The 18,404-nt window shown below is 39.3% G+C and overlaps 1 protein-coding gene across 2 annotated transcripts in view; it reads left to right on the top strand.

Moving 5' to 3' along the window:
• Positions 1-16,943, top strand: part of RNF144B (ring finger protein 144B) — a 159,288-nt gene extending 142,345 nt beyond the window's left edge. For both annotated transcript variants that reach the window (XM_058555183.1, XM_058555182.1), the window contains exons 5-8: positions 5,616-5,820; positions 7,889-8,033; positions 11,423-11,512; positions 12,676-16,943. In XM_058555183.1, coding sequence (XP_058411166.1) covers positions 5,616-5,820; positions 7,889-8,033; positions 11,423-11,512; positions 12,676-12,816 — 581 coding nt within the window. In that variant the 3' untranslated portion in view covers positions 12,817-16,943. The remainder of the gene's footprint in view (positions 1-5,615; positions 5,821-7,888; positions 8,034-11,422; positions 11,513-12,675) is intronic.
• Positions 16,944-18,404: the final 1,461 nt, after the last annotated feature.

The following is an 18,404-nucleotide window of genomic DNA, read 5'->3' as shown; positions in this document are numbered from 1 at the left end:
TCTGCTGCTACTTTGTTCCGATACCATCTGTTTTTCCTACAATAGCCAGGGTAATCTTCTAAAAATGGCAATCATCTCATGGCACCCCCCTGATCAAAATGGCTCTCCCCTCCAATGGCTTCTCAACATGCTTTGGCTTTATCCTCATAATCTGTGATCAGGCCCTTGACTATTGTTACCATTTTATCTCCTATGACTCTTCCCTCTGCTCACTTAGTTCCTTGTAAATTTGACTCTTTCAGATCAAAATCATGTGTAGATTGGCTACTTATACATAGTTCTAACCTATAGACTTAAATGTGATTTCTAAAAATGTAGAGCTGTAAGTAACTATCAAAAGCAGAACTAGTGTTTGCTCAACGTTATCTGGTTCTCACAAATGTAACAATCCCAAAGGCTTATCTCTAGCAGTTCTAACCCAGTTGAAAGAGTAGAAAGTGGACACTTGAGCTGAAGTGTCTCTGTCATGAATCAAAAGTAGAGAAGGCAGAGAGAAAAACATGTAAGTATTCTCTGTGCCTTTAGGCCCAGAGGCACCAATATATCTTTTCTTCTCATTCAAAAATGTTCTTCATGAATTTCTATAGAAGACCTGTGTGTGGTCATTTGACGACAAGGGGTAAATCTCTTTAGTCTTGTCTCTATCTCCAGTAAGAGAAATTGAGTCACTATACTTTTGAATGTTCCACCCTTAACTCCTTGTTAACTTACTCTGCTCCTTACTTTAACGTAGAAATATAAAGCTGGGAGGACTTTCTGGAATTTGGCTAGGTTTGTCTCTTTTCCCCAGAAAAGTTATTTACTCTGCTTTCAATGGTTTATCAGGAAGACAATGGCACAGCTTCTTTGGCAAGTATCTTACATAACCAGAGCAGTATTGAAAAGCCGTAGGACAATCTCAAGAACCTGTGTAAAAAGCATCTGTGCCGTGGGGCCAGCCCTGTGGCCTAGCGGTAAAGTTCAGCATGCTCCGCTCTGGTGGCCTGGGTTTGGTTCCCAGGCATGGACCTACACCACTAGTCAGCGGCCGTGCTGTGGTGGCGATCCACATACAAAAAAGAGGAAGACTGGCACAGATGTTAGCTCAGGCAAATCTTCCTCAGCAACAACAAAAATCTGAACCCAGAAGCCAACATTTACATAAACAAATGATATTGTATTGCTCCTCTGAGTGCCTCGTATTGATGGACATTTCTCCAGGCTTTAATTGTGTCAGATTCTAACTAGCAGTGCTTTTTTTAAATTTAAATTATGTAAAAAGGGGGCTGATGGGAGAAGGGTGCTCTGTTTGAGAGAAGTAATTGATTTAAATTAGTAGATATCTGATCTTTGTTTTCTCCCCTGACCCTCTGTGTGGATAAAGGGGAAGTTATAATTTTGGAAGTGCTATATGTAAAGTTTCGTGTTTTGCCGTGTCAACATCTTTCCAAATGTAGAGAGCCCCTGACTGACATGGGTGGAGATGTATGGTCTAATATAGATCGTAACATACTTTCAACACCAGGACTGATATTGGACGATTTTAGTGTGCTATGCACCTCTGTTGATGAGTGTACTAGAAGAGAATGGAAAATAAATTCCAGTGCAAGGCCATTCAGGATGGTAGTATTATAAGTTAATTGTTTGCAGAGGAGTATATCTATGCTTTTGAGAAACCCAAGAATTACTGGTTTAAATTAATAGGTAACATCCCATCACTGTGTCAGGTATATTGGAGCACACAAATAGAATAAGAAATAGCCCATGCCTACAATCTAAAGAGAGAAAGGCTATCTTTCTCTGGAAATGACTAGAGAACAGCAATGAACAAGATGAGGATTCTGTGACACCAAAATTAAGACAAGCACGTAGAAGTAGGTCCTTTAAGAATGGATAAATAGGCTATGACGTGGTAAAGATGAGAGGGGATTTTTAGAGGGAAGGAAAAGCATAGAATGAGAATTGTATATATGGAGAAGAAGGTGAAACAGAGGAATTTTGAGTATATTTCAATGTTATAAAAAGTAAACAATTTTCCAGCTTAGTTCCAGAATTATTTTATTAGTCTGTTGTTCATATGCCAGATTGAAAGTAGCCTTTTTAAACTAACTTTTAAAAATTATAAAAGTTGTATTGGTCCTGTTTTTTTTAAATTCAAGTTTAGTAATAAAGCAAATCTTTGCCTCTTCCCCCAACCTCTTTGCCCTTTACTTAAGGGTAACTGTTGTTATGTTTCTTAGATATTCTTCTGGAGATGTTAAAACATATTTCTATATATACATACTTTTATAAACATAGTTCATTTTTACTCTTCTTCAATCTACTTTTTTGACTTAGCAATATATCTTAGAGATCTTTCCATATTGTCACATTGATTTACCTTATTTTTTAAAAAGTTCTCTTGTGTTCAACTATATGAATTGTACATTATTTGTCTACTAACCTACATAAAAACCTTATCAATCTGGCAGAGTGTGTTAACTTTTTAAAAAAGTTAATAAATAATAAAAATAAATTTTTATTATGGTAGATAAGGTTTTCTACAGGCTAATGTATACAGTATATATTTTATTTCTATTTACATACATATGTTTCCATGTACCTCATGGGTTTAGAATAGAATGATAAAATCATTGGGTTGGAAGAAACTTTCAAGGTCCTCTTGGACATGAAGCTTTAATCCCCTTTATAAAATATCTGCCACATGGGAGGAACTATCCTTGTTTGAACTAGGTATTTGCTCACTATTACTTATCAGTTAAGATGCTTTCAGCTGCAAGGAACAGAGTGCCTGACTAAAAGTGGCTTACACAGCAAGGGCCTTGAATTACCTCTCACACAGGAAGTCCAAGGGTAGGCTGTCCCAGGTTTGGTTGATTTAGCAGCTCAACTTGTCTAACTCACTTAGCTTTCACTCAGAGTTCCAGGATTGTTGTCATGGCCCAAGCATCATAACTCCACACAGCTGTGTTCAGAGGCAGGCATACTGAAGGGCGACTCTTCCCTGTATCAAGGAGGAGATCTTGTCCCAGAAGCCCCTTGGTGGACCTTCTCTTACCTCCCATTGGCCAGAATTATGTGACATGCCCAAGCCTTAGCTGCAAGGAAGGCTGAGAAAGCAAATCTCTGGAATACTCTGCCTCTGTAGAGATAGACAAGTGTTCTCAGCAAGAAGGGTTGAAATGGGTTGGGATAGTTATTGAGTAGATACTGTAGAGTTGGCTAGAGTAGCCAATTTCATTTCTGGATAGAGTCAAAAATCTATCTTGTAGTAACTCCACTTTTGGTGTTAGTTAAGTTCTATAAGCTATCCCTAAAGAATAAGCCTTCTAATGAAAAAAATAAATAGGAAGCTATAATGTCTTCTTTCTGTGCCTTCCTCCACTCTCCTATGCGTGGTCATTTATGTACTGTCATAGTGGAGAAAAATTCAGGTCACTGTTTTCTGTGGCTCAGACTCTTTGCTTGCTTTTGTATTGGACTGTGTGTTCTAGCTGCACTGCATACTAAGGTCCTTTCTTTATAGGAGTTCATCAAAATCTATAGTTGCTCCCATATTTATTGTTTCTGCATCTATTGTGCCATCCCAGATACCTGAAATAGTAGGTTGGTAGAAACAAGCAAGTCAGAACATCTACCAAATAATTTTAATCGATTAGAGTTATGAGGACAAGTTGCATCCATGCATCTTTTTAAGGTGATCAGTAGTGATGCCATAAATTTTAACTAGAATATGTGTCTTTCCTTTCCTTTTCCTTCTTTATCATCAAACTTTTAAAACACCTGTGATGCAGAATGGATAGTAAGTAGATATTTGATGTGGGAGTCCTTGGCTCTAAGTAGCATACCAGCCTTCTTATCTTTGGGCTTAGTATTTATGAAGCAGTTATAAGAATTCAGAAGAAATATAAATGGTGGAAATAAAAGGTCAAGACTTTGGGGCATGTGTGTGTCACTGTCCCCTTGACTTTCTAACCAGCCTTCCCAACGTTTTAGGGATCTTAGAGGGTCCATCTCTCTTGGGGTCTGAGGGTCTATGAGTCATATGCTTCCCTTTTCTGATTATATTTGGCCCATCATTACCCACCCCCTGCCCCCCCCAAATGATTAGATAAGACGATATGTTTAAGGATGCTCTTTATGAATGAAAACCTATAACAAGCATAGATCCAGTGGTTGCATTTTCTAAGTGAGAGACTAATGGAGACCGTATTTCCTGGAACATTTCAGACTTTTTTCTCCTGATATTGAATTTGTAAAATTATTACCTTTAAAACTAAGCTCATACTAAATACCTTCATTTCCTTTTTGCATCACCCTTTGGGTTTATTTGCCTCCTGCGTAGAAATTTCCAAGAATCACAAGCCTTAGGAGATTTAAGGCTAGAATCTCATCAGTTCAAAATTTGCAAAATACATTGGTTCAGAGAAAAAAGGGCTACTCTACCCCTCAGATAACATCATTTTTCACATGATATGTTCCTTTAAAGGTCATATTATGTGACAAGAACACAGAGTCTGTTCTTGAATAGAAAATGGAAAGCTGAACAAGATTTGTAAACACTTGAATAGAAAGACAGTTGTCCACTCCCCGACCCTATCTTCTTTGCTGCATGTCACATGGATCTAGCCAATGTGGTGTATGACTGACTATCATTTTATGGTCCGTGAAAGTTCCTACCTTTTGTGTTTAGAGCATGTGGGTCTTTTGTAAATTGTCCCTAACTAGAATATTTATTGACAGCTAATCTGACTTCTTCGCCAAACCATGCCAGATACTGTTTGGTCCCTAAACTATTTTGATTCTTCCTTGATATATATTTTTTTTGTGTGTGAGGAAGATCAGCTCTGAGCTAACATCCATGCTAATCCTCCTCTTTTTGCTGAGGAAGACCGTCTCTGAGCTAACATCTATTGCCAATCCTCCTCCTTTTTTTTTCCCCCTCAATGCCACAGTAGATAGTTGTATGTCATAGTTGCACATCTTTCTAGTTGCTGTATGTGGGACGCGGCCTCAGCATGGCCGGAGAAGCGGTGCGTCGGTGCGCGCCCGGGATCCGAACCCGGGCCGTCAGTAGCAGAGCACGCGCACTTAACCGCTAAGCCACGGGGCCGGCCCTCTTCCTTGATCTTTAATTTCCCTCTAAACAACAGAAGAAACCTCACTATCTATTTCTCACTGCCTGAAAGGACAAAATCTTTTGTGAATGTTTTTTCTTTTGCTGTGGTAGGTTCTTCATGCCAAATTTTCCTTCAAGGCAGTACCCAAAATAATTGTAGAAGGTACTTGAGACTTTTGTCTATTTTTTGTCAGTACTATTTTTATCAGCACTATTATGAGTGCTGACAGGTGAGAAATAGTCCAAAATAGTTGCAAATTTTGGTTGGTGAGAACACTCCTTATCTGTTCAGAAGGGCATGGTAGCCTACCCTTAGTACCTACTTTGGGAAACGTGGCATGGCTGAGTGACGTTGTAAGTTTGGATACTTGATGAAGACCAGCAGTAGAAATCACCACCGTTGGTTGTACTAAGCTTCCATTAATGTTAGCGTATAAAAGAATAAATGAAGGGGAGACAGTCTCAAGCTTGAATGAAAGAAAGATAGACCATCACATTTTCTTTCTTTGTGCTCTAGAAGTTCACCTGGACCCCTACCGAACGTGGTGTCCTGTCGCAGACTGTCAGACAGTGTGCCCCATTGCATCAAGTGACCCAGGACAGCCTGTGCTGGTGGAGTGCCCTTCTTGCCACCTGAAGTTCTGCTCGTGTTGCAAGGATGCTTGGCATGCAGAGGTCTCCTGTAGAGATAGTCAATCTGTCGTCCTGCCAACAGAGCATGGGTAAGAAAGGAATTGGAATTATTCGCTAGTTTTCTTAGAAACCCCAAATATGTTGCATGGAGAAGAAGTTATCTTGTGATGGAATTTAGAGATTAGTTATTTCCCTGCAGAACTTTCAAAGAATAATCAAAAAGCATTTCTAAAAGAATTTTAGTTATTGACCCCCAAAGAATCTTCCAGATACTGCTGAAGTTAGACTTTCTATGAGTTTTGATTTCTCTTTAGGTAGAGAGGTGCATAGTCCACTGGTTCTCAGTAGGAAGTCAGGGCTTGTCCACAGCCATTTGCTTAGGTATCATTTGCCTGCCATTGATGTACCTCGTTCTTCCTGCTTGCAAAGTGGTGCAGAAATTATTTTCTTACCTGACTAAATTGCCAGCTTGTGAGGTGTGCCAATCATGTCAGAGAGAACACAGCAATAGGAACAATAGCGCTTAAGTGTAGTACAGTGATAAATTTATAGGTACTAGAGGAAAAGAGCTTCTCTCTCAATATTTTTATCCTCTGAAAAGATGGTGCCAAGGTTGAGATTTTGTTATGATGAGACGCAATTAACTCTATACCTTTCAGTATGGAGGTTTTTTATGGCAGCAGCAGTGCCAGAGTGAGAGACCTTTGTGTTTGATCCCTTGCTTTGCTTGAGGCTATGGCTGTTCTGCATCAGCAGGAACAGAACTACCAGTGTTATAGTCCAACTGGCTTAATCACCAGCGCCCTCAGAGTCTGTAGAACCATTCTTCAGGAACAGTAATGCTACCTGGCTATGAGACTGTACTTGAATCTCAGACCAAATGAATCAAGAGAAAAAAAAGGATCTAATACACATGGCAGGCACGTGCTCTCTTAGCTAGTACCTCCCACATTTTCACTGCCGTGGCAGTAAGGTCCTCGGGTATCACAGGACAATGTAAAGATCCCAGAGGAGAGAGGATTGAGTTCTGACATTGCCACTTGGTATCTGTGTGACTTCATGCAAGTCACTCAGCCTCTATGAGTCTGTTTCTCCTTTTGAAAAAAAAGGGGGGATTAAAATAGTAACTGTCCCACTGCTATATAAGGTTATTGTGACCAAATCCGATCGTAGATTTGACAACACTCTGCAGGCATGAGTCTCTGTGTGCTGGGTGGTGGTTTTGATGAACAGTAGCCAAAGTGCAACCCAGTGCTATGGCTCACGTAGCCCTCCCTCCCACCCCAATTTGTTCCACTTATTTTCTATATGCTCCTTTAGGCTGTGAGCCTGTGCTGGGCTATTCATCTGTTTGGAGCAGGTCTTTTCGATGATATTGGGCATTTATTTTAAAGTATTGATTACTGACTCCCCCAACCTCCTCTATTTGTTGACAGTCGTGCTTCACTTAACGAAGGGAATACGTTCTGAGAAATATGTTGTTAGGCAATTTTGTCGTTGTGCAAACATCATAGAGTGTACTTACACAAACTTAGATGTTATAGCCTACTACACATCTAGGCTACCTGGCACTAATCTTGTGGAAACACCGTTGTACAGGTGATCTGTGATTGACAGAAATGTCATTATTTGGCGCATGACTATATTTGAACAGATCATTAGATTATCTACGCCCCTTAGATCCTAAGCTAGTTTTTTTGCTGTACAGCAGACTTCTTGCATTTTTTATTCAGACAGTGTGTGCTCAGGGAATGAAATAATAATTTGGCAAAACAATTAATTAAATCAGCTGTGGAAAATGCAATTAGATTATTCACTCAAAGCCAAAGATAAATAAATTAAGGTTCTTTTTTATTTTGAATTATCTGAACAACTAATAATCTGTGTCGCTTCTGTTTTTTACTCTCACCCTTTTCCTCAGAAGTGAATTAAGCAAAGATAATAAAGAGTTCACCCCCTATCCATCAGGAGCCCTGGGAATTCAGTTAACCATAAAATTGAGTCTAGAAGGGTCTTATTTAACTATTTGGTTAATTATATTCAGCCCGCTCTTCCTATAGCTCTGGTTAGTGTACATCCTTGTGGTCCCAGCTTTTTAAAAAATCAGGCAGCATTCTTAATCCTCACCCTGTAATTTCTCATTCATTTTATTTGTAGGGCCCTCTTTGGGACAGATGCAGAAGCCCCCATTAAGCAATGCCCGGTTTGCCGGGTTTATATCGAACGCAACGAAGGCTGTGCTCAGATGATGTGCAAGAACTGTAAGCACACGTTCTGCTGGTACTGTCTCCAGAACCTGGACGTAAGTTCCACTTGGAAGAGTCTTCTCCATACTGGATCTGTGCAACAGCCAGTATCCTACAGGCTTTCTTTTTAAAACATTGAGCCTATTTTTGTCCTGCAAAAGAAATTTATTTTTCTTAATGAGACTTTCCGAGCCTGCTACTTTAGATATCTCTAAAATCTCTATTTGATTACCTTAGGTGTGTCACCTTAGCTGTAAACGCAAACTTTTGTTTTAGGACATATTGTGCTTTTCGGACATTGTCTCATTCTGTCATGTAAAAGACTATTAGGGTATTAGTTTTATATTGCTATTATAACAATTTACCATAAACTTGTGGCTTAAAACAACACAAATTTATTATCTTTGGTTCTGTACATTAGAAGTCTGACATGGGTCTCACTGGGTTAAGATCAAGGTATCCTCAGGGCTGCTTTCTTTCTGGAGACTCTAGGGGAGAATCCATTTCTTTGCCTTTTCCAGCTTCTGGAGGCTGCCTACATTCCTTGGCTTGTGGCCCCTTTCTCCATCTTCAAATGCAGCAACGTCACATCTCTCTGACCCTTATTCCATAGTCATAGCTTCTGGAGTCATTCCCTCTAACCACAGCCGGGAAAGCTTCTCTGCCTTTAAGGACCCATGTGATTAGATCAGGCCCATCTGGATAATAGAGGATAATCTCCATCTCAGAGTCTTAATTTAATCACACTTGCAAAATCCCTTTTGCCATGTAAGGTAACATATTCACAAGTGCTGGAGAATAGGCCATGGGCATCTTTAGGGGAGCAGTTATTCTGCCTATCACCATTAGGTTGTTTTCCTCTTTTTGGATTTAAGAAAAAAGCCATTCAACTCAATGGTATCTCTTAAATAATTATCTCGTTCGTTGGCATGACAGCGGTATTGCAACTGTATTGTGAGGGTCCCTGTCCCAGATAAAGGGGTCTGGTCTAATTATTCTTTTCCTTCACCATTCAGGAAGCATATCTGCTCAAGTTCAGGTGCAGTTTCCTTCAGTCCTGTGCTAAGGCTGATGGTAACCTCAGAGTTAAAAGGTGGTGTGAAGGATTGGTGAGAATTCTATGGTTTTCAATTCTAACGTTTTGAAGTTTGGGGTAGCATAAGTTGTTTATAGATATCCCCTATTTTGGCAATTTGGACCTGTAAAATATGTCCATATCAATGTAAGCCCTCAGTCATGGTTGAGTGGCCATTCTTTTCTGAGCTTTTCATTTTAGTTGCTTAGTTTGCTTCAATTCAATAAACAATTTGTGTCATGCTTTATTGTCATTTAGCTCAGAGAATGAGCATGCAGTTAACGTGGGATGTGTGCTGGGCACCGCATGCCTGATTTTTACCTGAAAATGAGATAGGTTGTTTAGGGTGATATCTATGAGTAAGAATCTTAATCAACTTGATATCAGTGTTTCAAGAAGAGGTATAAATTGGGGAGAAGAAAATTGACATTTTAGACTCTGGAAGCTCAACAGCTCAGGTTGAAAGAAATGTTTTCATTCTTTTTAAAAAATTTTATTTATCATAAGCCCTTTAATTACAACTATGTTTGATATTTGAGACCCCTCATGATTCCACATGAGTGATATTCTGGATGAGGATTTGACTGATTGTACACCCCTCATGCTTTACAAATGAGAGAAATCTTTTCTGTTTTCCATCAGGTTTAACCAAAATATTAATTGTGTTCATATCCACGATGAAGTTGAGCCCATGAGGTTCTCTTTAGGAAGCCACAATGTAAGGGAGTAAATATGTGCACCAGATCTCTATATCCTTTGGCCAAAATATGTTTGGGGTATGGTGTTGCAAAGAACACATTGTTCTGTCACTTGTACTGTTCTGGTACTCGAGATGAAACGGTACAGATGTTAAATGGCTGGATACACAGCATCTTTTTTGGTCATTGTTTTTTGAGATCTCATTCTCTCAGTTTTACCCAGGGGCATTGGCTTGTTGGTAATGATGTTTTTCTGTAGACAAGTGTTCTGTGCCAGATCGTGGTGTTGATCTTTGTTTATAGGAAAGTTTTAGAGCATGGGTCTTGGAGAAGGGTGATTGTCCAAAAGCCAAGCCTGAGACAGACACCAAACAGAGCGATTTTGAGTTTTGCTGTGGCATTGAGTTTGTTCCTGCCTTGATCCTCATCTCTCCTGTTTCAGAGGATGAGGTATTCTTAATCTTCTGCTTTGGGAACCTCAGAGATGTGTCCCTTTCAGTTATCTCTTCTCTCTCCTGTGACTTCAACTCCCACTCTTCACTCTCTACTCACTGACATATCCATGCATTCAACTATGTCCCATTTAAAAATGAGAAACACTTTTCTCAAGCCTACATTTTCCCCTTTCTACCATTCTATTTTTCTCCTTCCTTGAGAAGCCAAGGATTATGCTTTTTTGAGGAAAAAACCTCTAGCTGTTGACACTTACTTACCTCCAATCATTGTGGTGTACTCAGATTGCCACCTAGTCAGACCCTAACCATATTCTTCCAAGGCTTTGAGTGATTTCTTTTGGGTAAAATCCAATGGATCCTTCAGTTCTCATCTTACCTAGATTCTCTGCTGCCTTTGACATCTTCACCACCTCTGTTTCAGTGATATCATCTCTTCTGGTTTATCTTGTATGTTTCTGGCCCCTTCTCAGTTTCCTTTCCAGGCTCTCCCTTGACCCATTCATAAATGTCTGTGTTCAACAGCCTGTTTGCTTCTCAGTCTATACTCTCTCCCTGGGTAATCTCATCTACCTCTGTGGTTTCTTCCACCCCAAGTACACTGATTCTCTAGTCTCTTTTCCAAAATCCAGCTGCCTTTTGAACAGTACTGCTTGAGTATCTCAAGTTTCTGTCAAGTTCAACGTGTCTAAACTGTAGTCATCATCTTCCTAACAAACTCTATCTCTGTGTTGTTGTTTCTCTCAGCCAAGTCACTGCCTTCTACCCAGCGGCTTTCCCCTCCTCTGTGATTTCTTCTCCCTGCTTCCCTGTCTAGTTAGTTACCTTCTTAATATCTCACGACTGTATTTTCCTCTTCTCCATCTCAGCCACTGGCATTTTATCTCACCTGCTTACTACAACACCCTTTTAGCTGCCTCGCATATGGTCCTCTCATTCTATATTGCACCTCCTCTAGAGCTACCTTTTGAAGATAATTGGTCAGGTCATTAATCTTTTTTAGACTCAATCAAGAGTCTCGTTGATTATGATCTGTTTTCACTCTGATTTATAAAACTACTGAGATATAGTCTAAAGATTACCGGCTGGGAATTCCTAGGGGCCGTCAGTAATATCACTAGACAAAGCCTTTGCTTCCACTAAGGTGATCTGATGTGGTTAGTATCTATCTCTCAAATCAAAACTGCATGTTTACCAAAACCTCTCTCTTTGTTTTTCAGAATGACATTTTCCTCAGACATTATGACAAAGGGCCGTGTAGGAATAAGCTCGGCCACTCGAGAGCCTCAGTGATGTGGAACCGAACACAGGTACCCTGACCTTAGAAGGAGCATGAGATAAACCAGACTTATGATGGCTTAAAAAGCCCACCTATTCATCCTCCCCACTCTATTCCCTACCTACCCATCGCAGCCTGGGAGGTTCTGGGGAGTTCTGGGGCAGGGCTAGGGAAGAGTAATGGAGCAACTGCCTGAAGTTAATTCATGAGCACCATCCCCTTGGGGATAAGTGTGGGGTTGGGGGTGGTGGCAAGGCACCAGAGCAGCCAAGTAATTAACAGTGACCTGCAGAATGAAGGCAGATGTTCTTTCCTCCTGGAAAAATGGTAGAATGACTTTCCTAAAGCCTTTTAAGGCTTATTTGCTGTGAAAGGCAAGGCTCTAAAATCCTTTGAGCCTCTGCTGGGGCTTAGATCCCTCTGTACATGCCATTGTATGTTTATGTGGCAGGTTCAAAGGAACTCCTGGTTTATTTTTAATAGTGTTTCATATTTATTAAAGGCCATGTTCCTTTTGAGGGAGTCGGTGTTAATAGCCTAGTAATCATTATTAACATCCCTATGAGACTGTTGAGGAAACTCAGGTAGAGAGAGAGCCAACACCAACAATTCATGGTTATGCTGAGCTGCACCAGAGCCTGAGTTAGCATTCAGTTTGTTCTTCTCTTCTTTGATTTGGTCCTTAGTATCTCCCTGGTTTATATCCACTTCAGACCATTGCTGGGCACTGGCTAAAAGGTCCCATAATTGTAACTGTTTTAAGTGCCTGAGATGGTGTCTTGGTCAGTTCAGGCTGCTATAATAAATTATCATAGACTGGGTGGCTTAAAAAACAGAAATTTATTTCTCACAGTTCTGGAGACTGGAAGTCCAAGATCAGGGTGCCAGTATGGTTGGGTTCTAGTGAGGACTGTCTTCTTGGTTTACAAATGGCATTCTCACATGGCAGAAAGCAGAGAGAGAGGAAGCAAGTTCTCTGGTGTCTCTTCTTAGAAGGGCACTAATCCCATCATGTGGTCTCCCTCATGTCCTAATTACCTCCCAAAGCCCCCATTTCCAAACATCATCATATTGGGGATTAGGGTTTCAACACATGAATTTTGGAGGGACCAAACGTTCAGTCTATAGCTGATGGCTTAGTATACATATAGGAAGATTTAACTGCTGAAATAGGCTTTTCCTCTGAATTTCCAGGTGGTCGGGATTCTTGTGGGATTGGGCATCATTGCCTTGGTGACTTCACCGTTGCTGCTCCTGGCTTCCCCTTGTATAATCTGTTGTGTCTGCAAGTCCTGTCGGGGCAAGAAGAAAAAGCATGACCCATCCACAACATAAAGATCTCTGTTTGTGTCCATGTGCCACATGTCTGGGTTATATGAGACAGCACAGTGATAAAGCCCCACTGACTGAACTTGCCTCCTTCTCTTTGCCAAACTTTGGAAGTGCCTCTGTGTCCAGACTTCGAACTTACCTGCCTGCCTTCGGCATCAGAAAAGGCCAAGCCCTAGTGTGTGTGTTCCCGTGTAAAGAGAACCGGGTTCTACAGTCCAGGCTGTGTCTCGGGAGCATGTTGGGAAGCTTTGGGGATGCTGGGGAGGAACTAACACCTCATCATTTTGTCGTCTGAAGGATCTCACTGGACTGTTCAACTTCCAGCCAAATTCAAGGAGCCTGAGTGAATATTCAACATAATACATGCGTTGCCATGGTTGGCAACATACATGATAACTGAGAAGCCAAATCTGTTCTGTGTTGATTTGACCACCATGAGAAACATGGGGGAAAACTCCCGTGTAGGAGGTGAAAGATAAGACTGTCTAAGGGAAAATTCTCATAAGAGCTATAAAGCAGGCTGCTTATCTTAGGAGTCAATATGGTGGTTCTGCTGCTGCCAGCTACCGGGTGTGCTTTCCCAACATTCCCACAGTGACTTGGCAGAAACACAATGGTTTTCTCCTTGTGTGATCTCAGCTTCAAGCAGGAGAAACTGCTGTGCAGAGGGAGTTGTCCCTTCCAGTAAAAGGGTTGCAGCATATAAAACAATATGGTCTGATTTAGTATCTCTCCCTTGGCAAATGTAACTTTTTTAAGGTAATAAACTCTTCTCTTACAGCCAGGAGCTGTGGTCTACAAGATTGTTTTATATGAAGTATGGGTAGAGTGGCAGAGGTTCAAAACTTCATCATAGATAACAGGGACCTTTCTTGAGCTCTGTGTTCATACACCAAACAGATTTAGAATTGGACATGAAAGTACACACCGAGTGAGTAGGAAAGTCCATATGTATATCTAGAATCCATGTAACTTGCTGCCTATCTAGAATTTCTATCCATTGGGCATGCATGGATATACCCAGCAGGACACACAAAATGTTTACGTAAAAGCCATTCTGTCCTTCCTTCTGTGACTAATATGGTTTATTATAAATCAACCTAAAGATTTTTTGCATATTATATATGTCAATTTTGGTTGCAAGTTCATAACTTACCCAAAAGTATAGATTCATAAGCATCACTTTTAAAACAATACTTAGTACGATATAGCTGTCTCAGGTTAGTAAAAACACAATTCAGAGCAGCTCTCAGTGAAGTTTGGTCTTGCTCTTTCAGCATCTGTTAGGGCGATCTGAATACTTGCTGTATGAACAAGGCACTGATAAAACAAGGACAAACAATATGTAAGAAGTAAAATGTAAATGCTTTATATATCTTAAATAGTTTGGATTTGTATCACCTTGTTGTGACTTACTTTTCCCGTTATACCTTTAGTCAGATTTTGAATAAACGAGTTTTGAAAAGACAAACTTTTTCTCCAATGACAGGATTACATAATTGCCATTAGCGGTGTACCTTGGTGCTTCATGATAACATAGAAATGTTGATAGAGAGCCCTCCTTGAAGCCAGGGATACACATCAGGAACTATCAGGACCTATGATATTTTCTGAGGCAACTGGGTAACTAGATTATTAAATTGCTGCTATCCTGGACCTACTATTAAAGAATGATGCTTTACCTATGTCATGGAATGTATCCTAAGTGGGGATGTGTATATTTAAGGAACTTTAATTCACACGTACATACTGATATCTGATATATATATATAGTACATTAGTGGTCATGTACATTTTTATTTACAGTTTGTACAGAACATAGATGAGAACTCTGGGAAAACTTTTGAATGACAACCAACCCAAAACATTTTTAATCATTTATTAGGAATTTCTCGATGTTGAGTGTCTTTATTTTCCTTCGAAACTCTAAACACTTCTTAAAAAAAAAATCAATACCTTCTATCAATGTATTTCATATTAGGGTGAATATAAATGTACATATATTTGAATAATTTGCTTTGTCTTACACTGCCTCCTTAGAGTCAAGGGCATTTTTAACTGCTCAGGGGATCACAGGAACTCAAGTGAAATTGAATTTTTGTCTCAAGAATGTCAGTAATAGCAATGTACTCGTCCACTAGTAAACTCTCCAAGCTTGGTTTCACAAAGAATCTTCCAACAGGGACTGATTTCAAGTAACCTAAAATACTGTGTTATCAGAGGCAGAGCTCCTGAATTTGGAGTAAAGGTGGAGGAAAACATCTCTGCTATTTCCTTGGCAAAACTGAAGGAACTTGTCTTCTCACAGACATACGGTAATACAATTAGCTACTTTTTTTGTGGGGGATAGGGAGTGAGGGTTGTTTGTCAAACAGATTTTAAATAACTTAAATAATTTAAGTTTTTAAATGTTGCAAAGTGCCTGAAAAATGGTGACGACTGCCTTAAATAGCTAAACGAATTGGCCTGTGTGAGATTGTCAGAATTAACAGGAACAGGTTGGTAGGTTAAACCCAGATATATCTCTGGTGCATCGAAGGGCGAGACGCAAGCCGATCTAGAGATTTTGTTTATAAAGGAGAGAGCTGACCAATTTGATAACAGAAACTGATGTTTTCGTTTTGAATAATTGGGCAGTGAAAGAGTTTAATCTATCTCCTTCCTCTGTTTGTCAGCTCTATCCTTTCCTAGTGAGTCTCTTTCCATACTAGGAAGAAATATAGGTCTACGTGATAATGTTTGGGTGTTGTGGCAAAAATCTTTTTCCGTTTGGAGTAGTATAGTCCACTAGAAATAGAAATAAGAAATCCTTCACCAAATTGTAATCTGGGTGTAATAACCCGCCATCCAGAAACACTATTGGATGTAATGGCACAGCATCTAGCCATTGCCCCTTCTAGGAATTTTTCTCTTGTTAATAGGTAGGGAGATGAGGAGCCATATGGAAGCAAATTTTAGAATCTTAGGCATCTTATTTGTTCATGCCATGGATGTTTGCTTTGGACTTGAAATCTCTATTTTGAAAGAGGCCTTTGGAAAGGGAGTAATTCACAGTGTGAATTTTCTTGTAGCCTGCATCAAAAAATTTTACCTATCCAGGTTTGAAAATCTACATGTTCATTTGAATGTAAATCACTGTTTCTTAGAACCCCAAACTGTCTCTTAAACTTTCTTCAGAATCTAAATATGTATTACTCTAGCCTTCCCTACACAGTGCTTCTAAAAGACTTTCTGTTCAGGAATGGATGGCTTTGTGTGTATAGAATCATGTACATATGTGTAGCTTTAAAGACAATTTCAGAATGCCTTAGATGAATGACATTTTATAAAGCTGTCGCAATTGATATCTAATAGGCTATTACATCTCATGTTGAAATCATGATCCAGAAAGTTTTGTTATGTATTTAAGAAATTGCTGTTGTATTATATTTTTCCAATTATTTGAGAGGAAAATAGCTGTTGTAGTCTCTCTATCCCCAATAAATGTGGAGCAGGAAATCAAGTGTGTTAACTTTTGTTGTGCTGCACGTTTCTAGATGCGTTCAATTTTTTCATCCGGGAGCCAACCAAGTCGCTATTAAATCTGGGGTTCAGAATTGACAAAAAGTACCCAAATCTGCAATACTATTTATGGAAGTAACTCTTGTTGCCTTGTTTCTTAAAAGAAATGGAAGCAAGTGTAATGCCTTCACTTGTTACAGAGTTTCTTGCTGTGTGTGTGATATTTCACACTGCCAGTGCACAGGCGTTGATCGTTATCTGGAGAAAGAACCAATGATTTAGATCTTTGCTCATTCTAGTAAAAAATGCTGCCAGGCTTCAAAGCCACTAGTTCTGTAAAATAAGGGTTGGACTCTGTGCTCTCTAAGGTCAGTTCTGACCTTCCAAAAGTCTGTTAGAAGAATATGTTTCCTGGTTATGATATTTAAAGAAAGGATTTACATTAGAGTGTTAACTTAAGGTCATTTCCATTTGATTAACATTCAAGGCAAGACTCTCCTAAAGTTGGGTGCCAGAAGTTGGCTGACAACTAGAACTTCTGTTTCTGCGAACCTGAAAGCTCACATTCCTATACTGGTGTTGATGCCTTTTTACTGAATGTTACGTGCTTTTAATGTGATACCTGAGTATAAAGGTTAACAATTGACTTATAATTCAAATTTCATTTTCTAATCATTCAGTTTTGAGGAAATCAATAAGATCATTTAAAAACATTTTAGGGTTATGTGGTTTCTTAATTTGCTTAATCATCTCCTAGAATGTCAACATTATTTCATTTTTGAAGCGTACTTATTGTTTGCTGAACTTGAATTTGCATTCCCAAAGAATTATCGAATGAACCATTTTATACAGCAGTGATTTTAATCAATGCCCTAACCAGCAAACTCATTGCAATGTAAATTATGAGCCTAGTGAATTTGGAGAATTATAATTAGGTTTTTCTGTAATTCAATTATTTTCATTTGTTAGATAATCTAGTTTTTCTTTAGACTCTAAATATAGTATCCAACTCTATATTATGAGAAAGAAATGAATTTCTTCAAATAATTTAGTAGCAATTATACTATGTTTTGTTTGTATATTTTTACATATACTTTTTAAAGAGTTTTTTAGAATAATCCTATGAGATAAATGGAGCAGATATTAGATCCCTTTCATAGAGAAAGCAATGGTTTTGTGTTCTTGCCTTGCTAGGGTTCATACTACTGATGAGTGGCAGCCAGAAAAAGAATGCCAGCATTCTTTTTGCCTAGGGCAGATGGTCACCCCCTGAGATCAACCCCAGTCACTCCCTGGGGTTCAGCTAGAGGAAAAGGGCAGGAGATGGAAAGTGATTCATTAGAGAAATAACTAGGTGATGTGTATCCAACTTGCTAATATTGCAACAAGAATTATACCTGGATCCATATACTTACTCCAGAAACCAGTGTTCGTCTTCCCCACAAATACAAAGTACGTTCTCACAGGTTCCTTTTAATATTTACAATCAAGACTCAAAGTGATGAAATCAGATCAAACCCTTTCCTATTAGCATTACTAACTTGTACACCAATTTGTATTTGTGGCCTTTGATTAAATAAATCAATCGACTGGCAGTTTCAAAAGCAAGAAATGGGGCTCTAAATAATGAACTTAATGAATTTCTGATGTGTATAAAGAAGTTGTGCTTTGAATTCATTGTCTGCCTTTATGTTTTTCAATTTTATCAGTGCAATTTTATCAGCTTTCCTTTTTTTGTGTGTTAAAGCTAGAATTCAGGCTTTTGATGAGAAGGATATTAAGTCTAATGTTAGCCATTTTATCTTGTGGTTCTTTAATGATCTGGCATGATTCCAGGGGTATATTTTCTTTTTGGAGGAGTGGATAAGTGGTTAACATTGATGCTATTGAATACATTCAAATAAAAAGAATATGAAGGTTTTCTCGAGGTGAGTTGTGAGACTTCTGATTATTGATCAACATGACTTATTTTTTGAAGCCAAGCCAGTTTGTTTAAAAGCAAAACAAGTCCAGAAATCCACACACCGCCCTGCGTGGTGTGTCCCGAATTCCAGCCTGGCCCTGGGACTTTGGCATCATAAGAGCACGTG

Source organism: Diceros bicornis, chromosome 14, assembly GCF_020826845.1.
Source record: "Diceros bicornis minor isolate mBicDic1 chromosome 14, mDicBic1.mat.cur, whole genome shotgun sequence".
Taxonomy (NCBI): Eukaryota; Metazoa; Chordata; class Mammalia; order Perissodactyla; family Rhinocerotidae; genus Diceros; species Diceros bicornis.
This window is presented reverse-complemented; position numbering and strand designations above follow the sequence as displayed.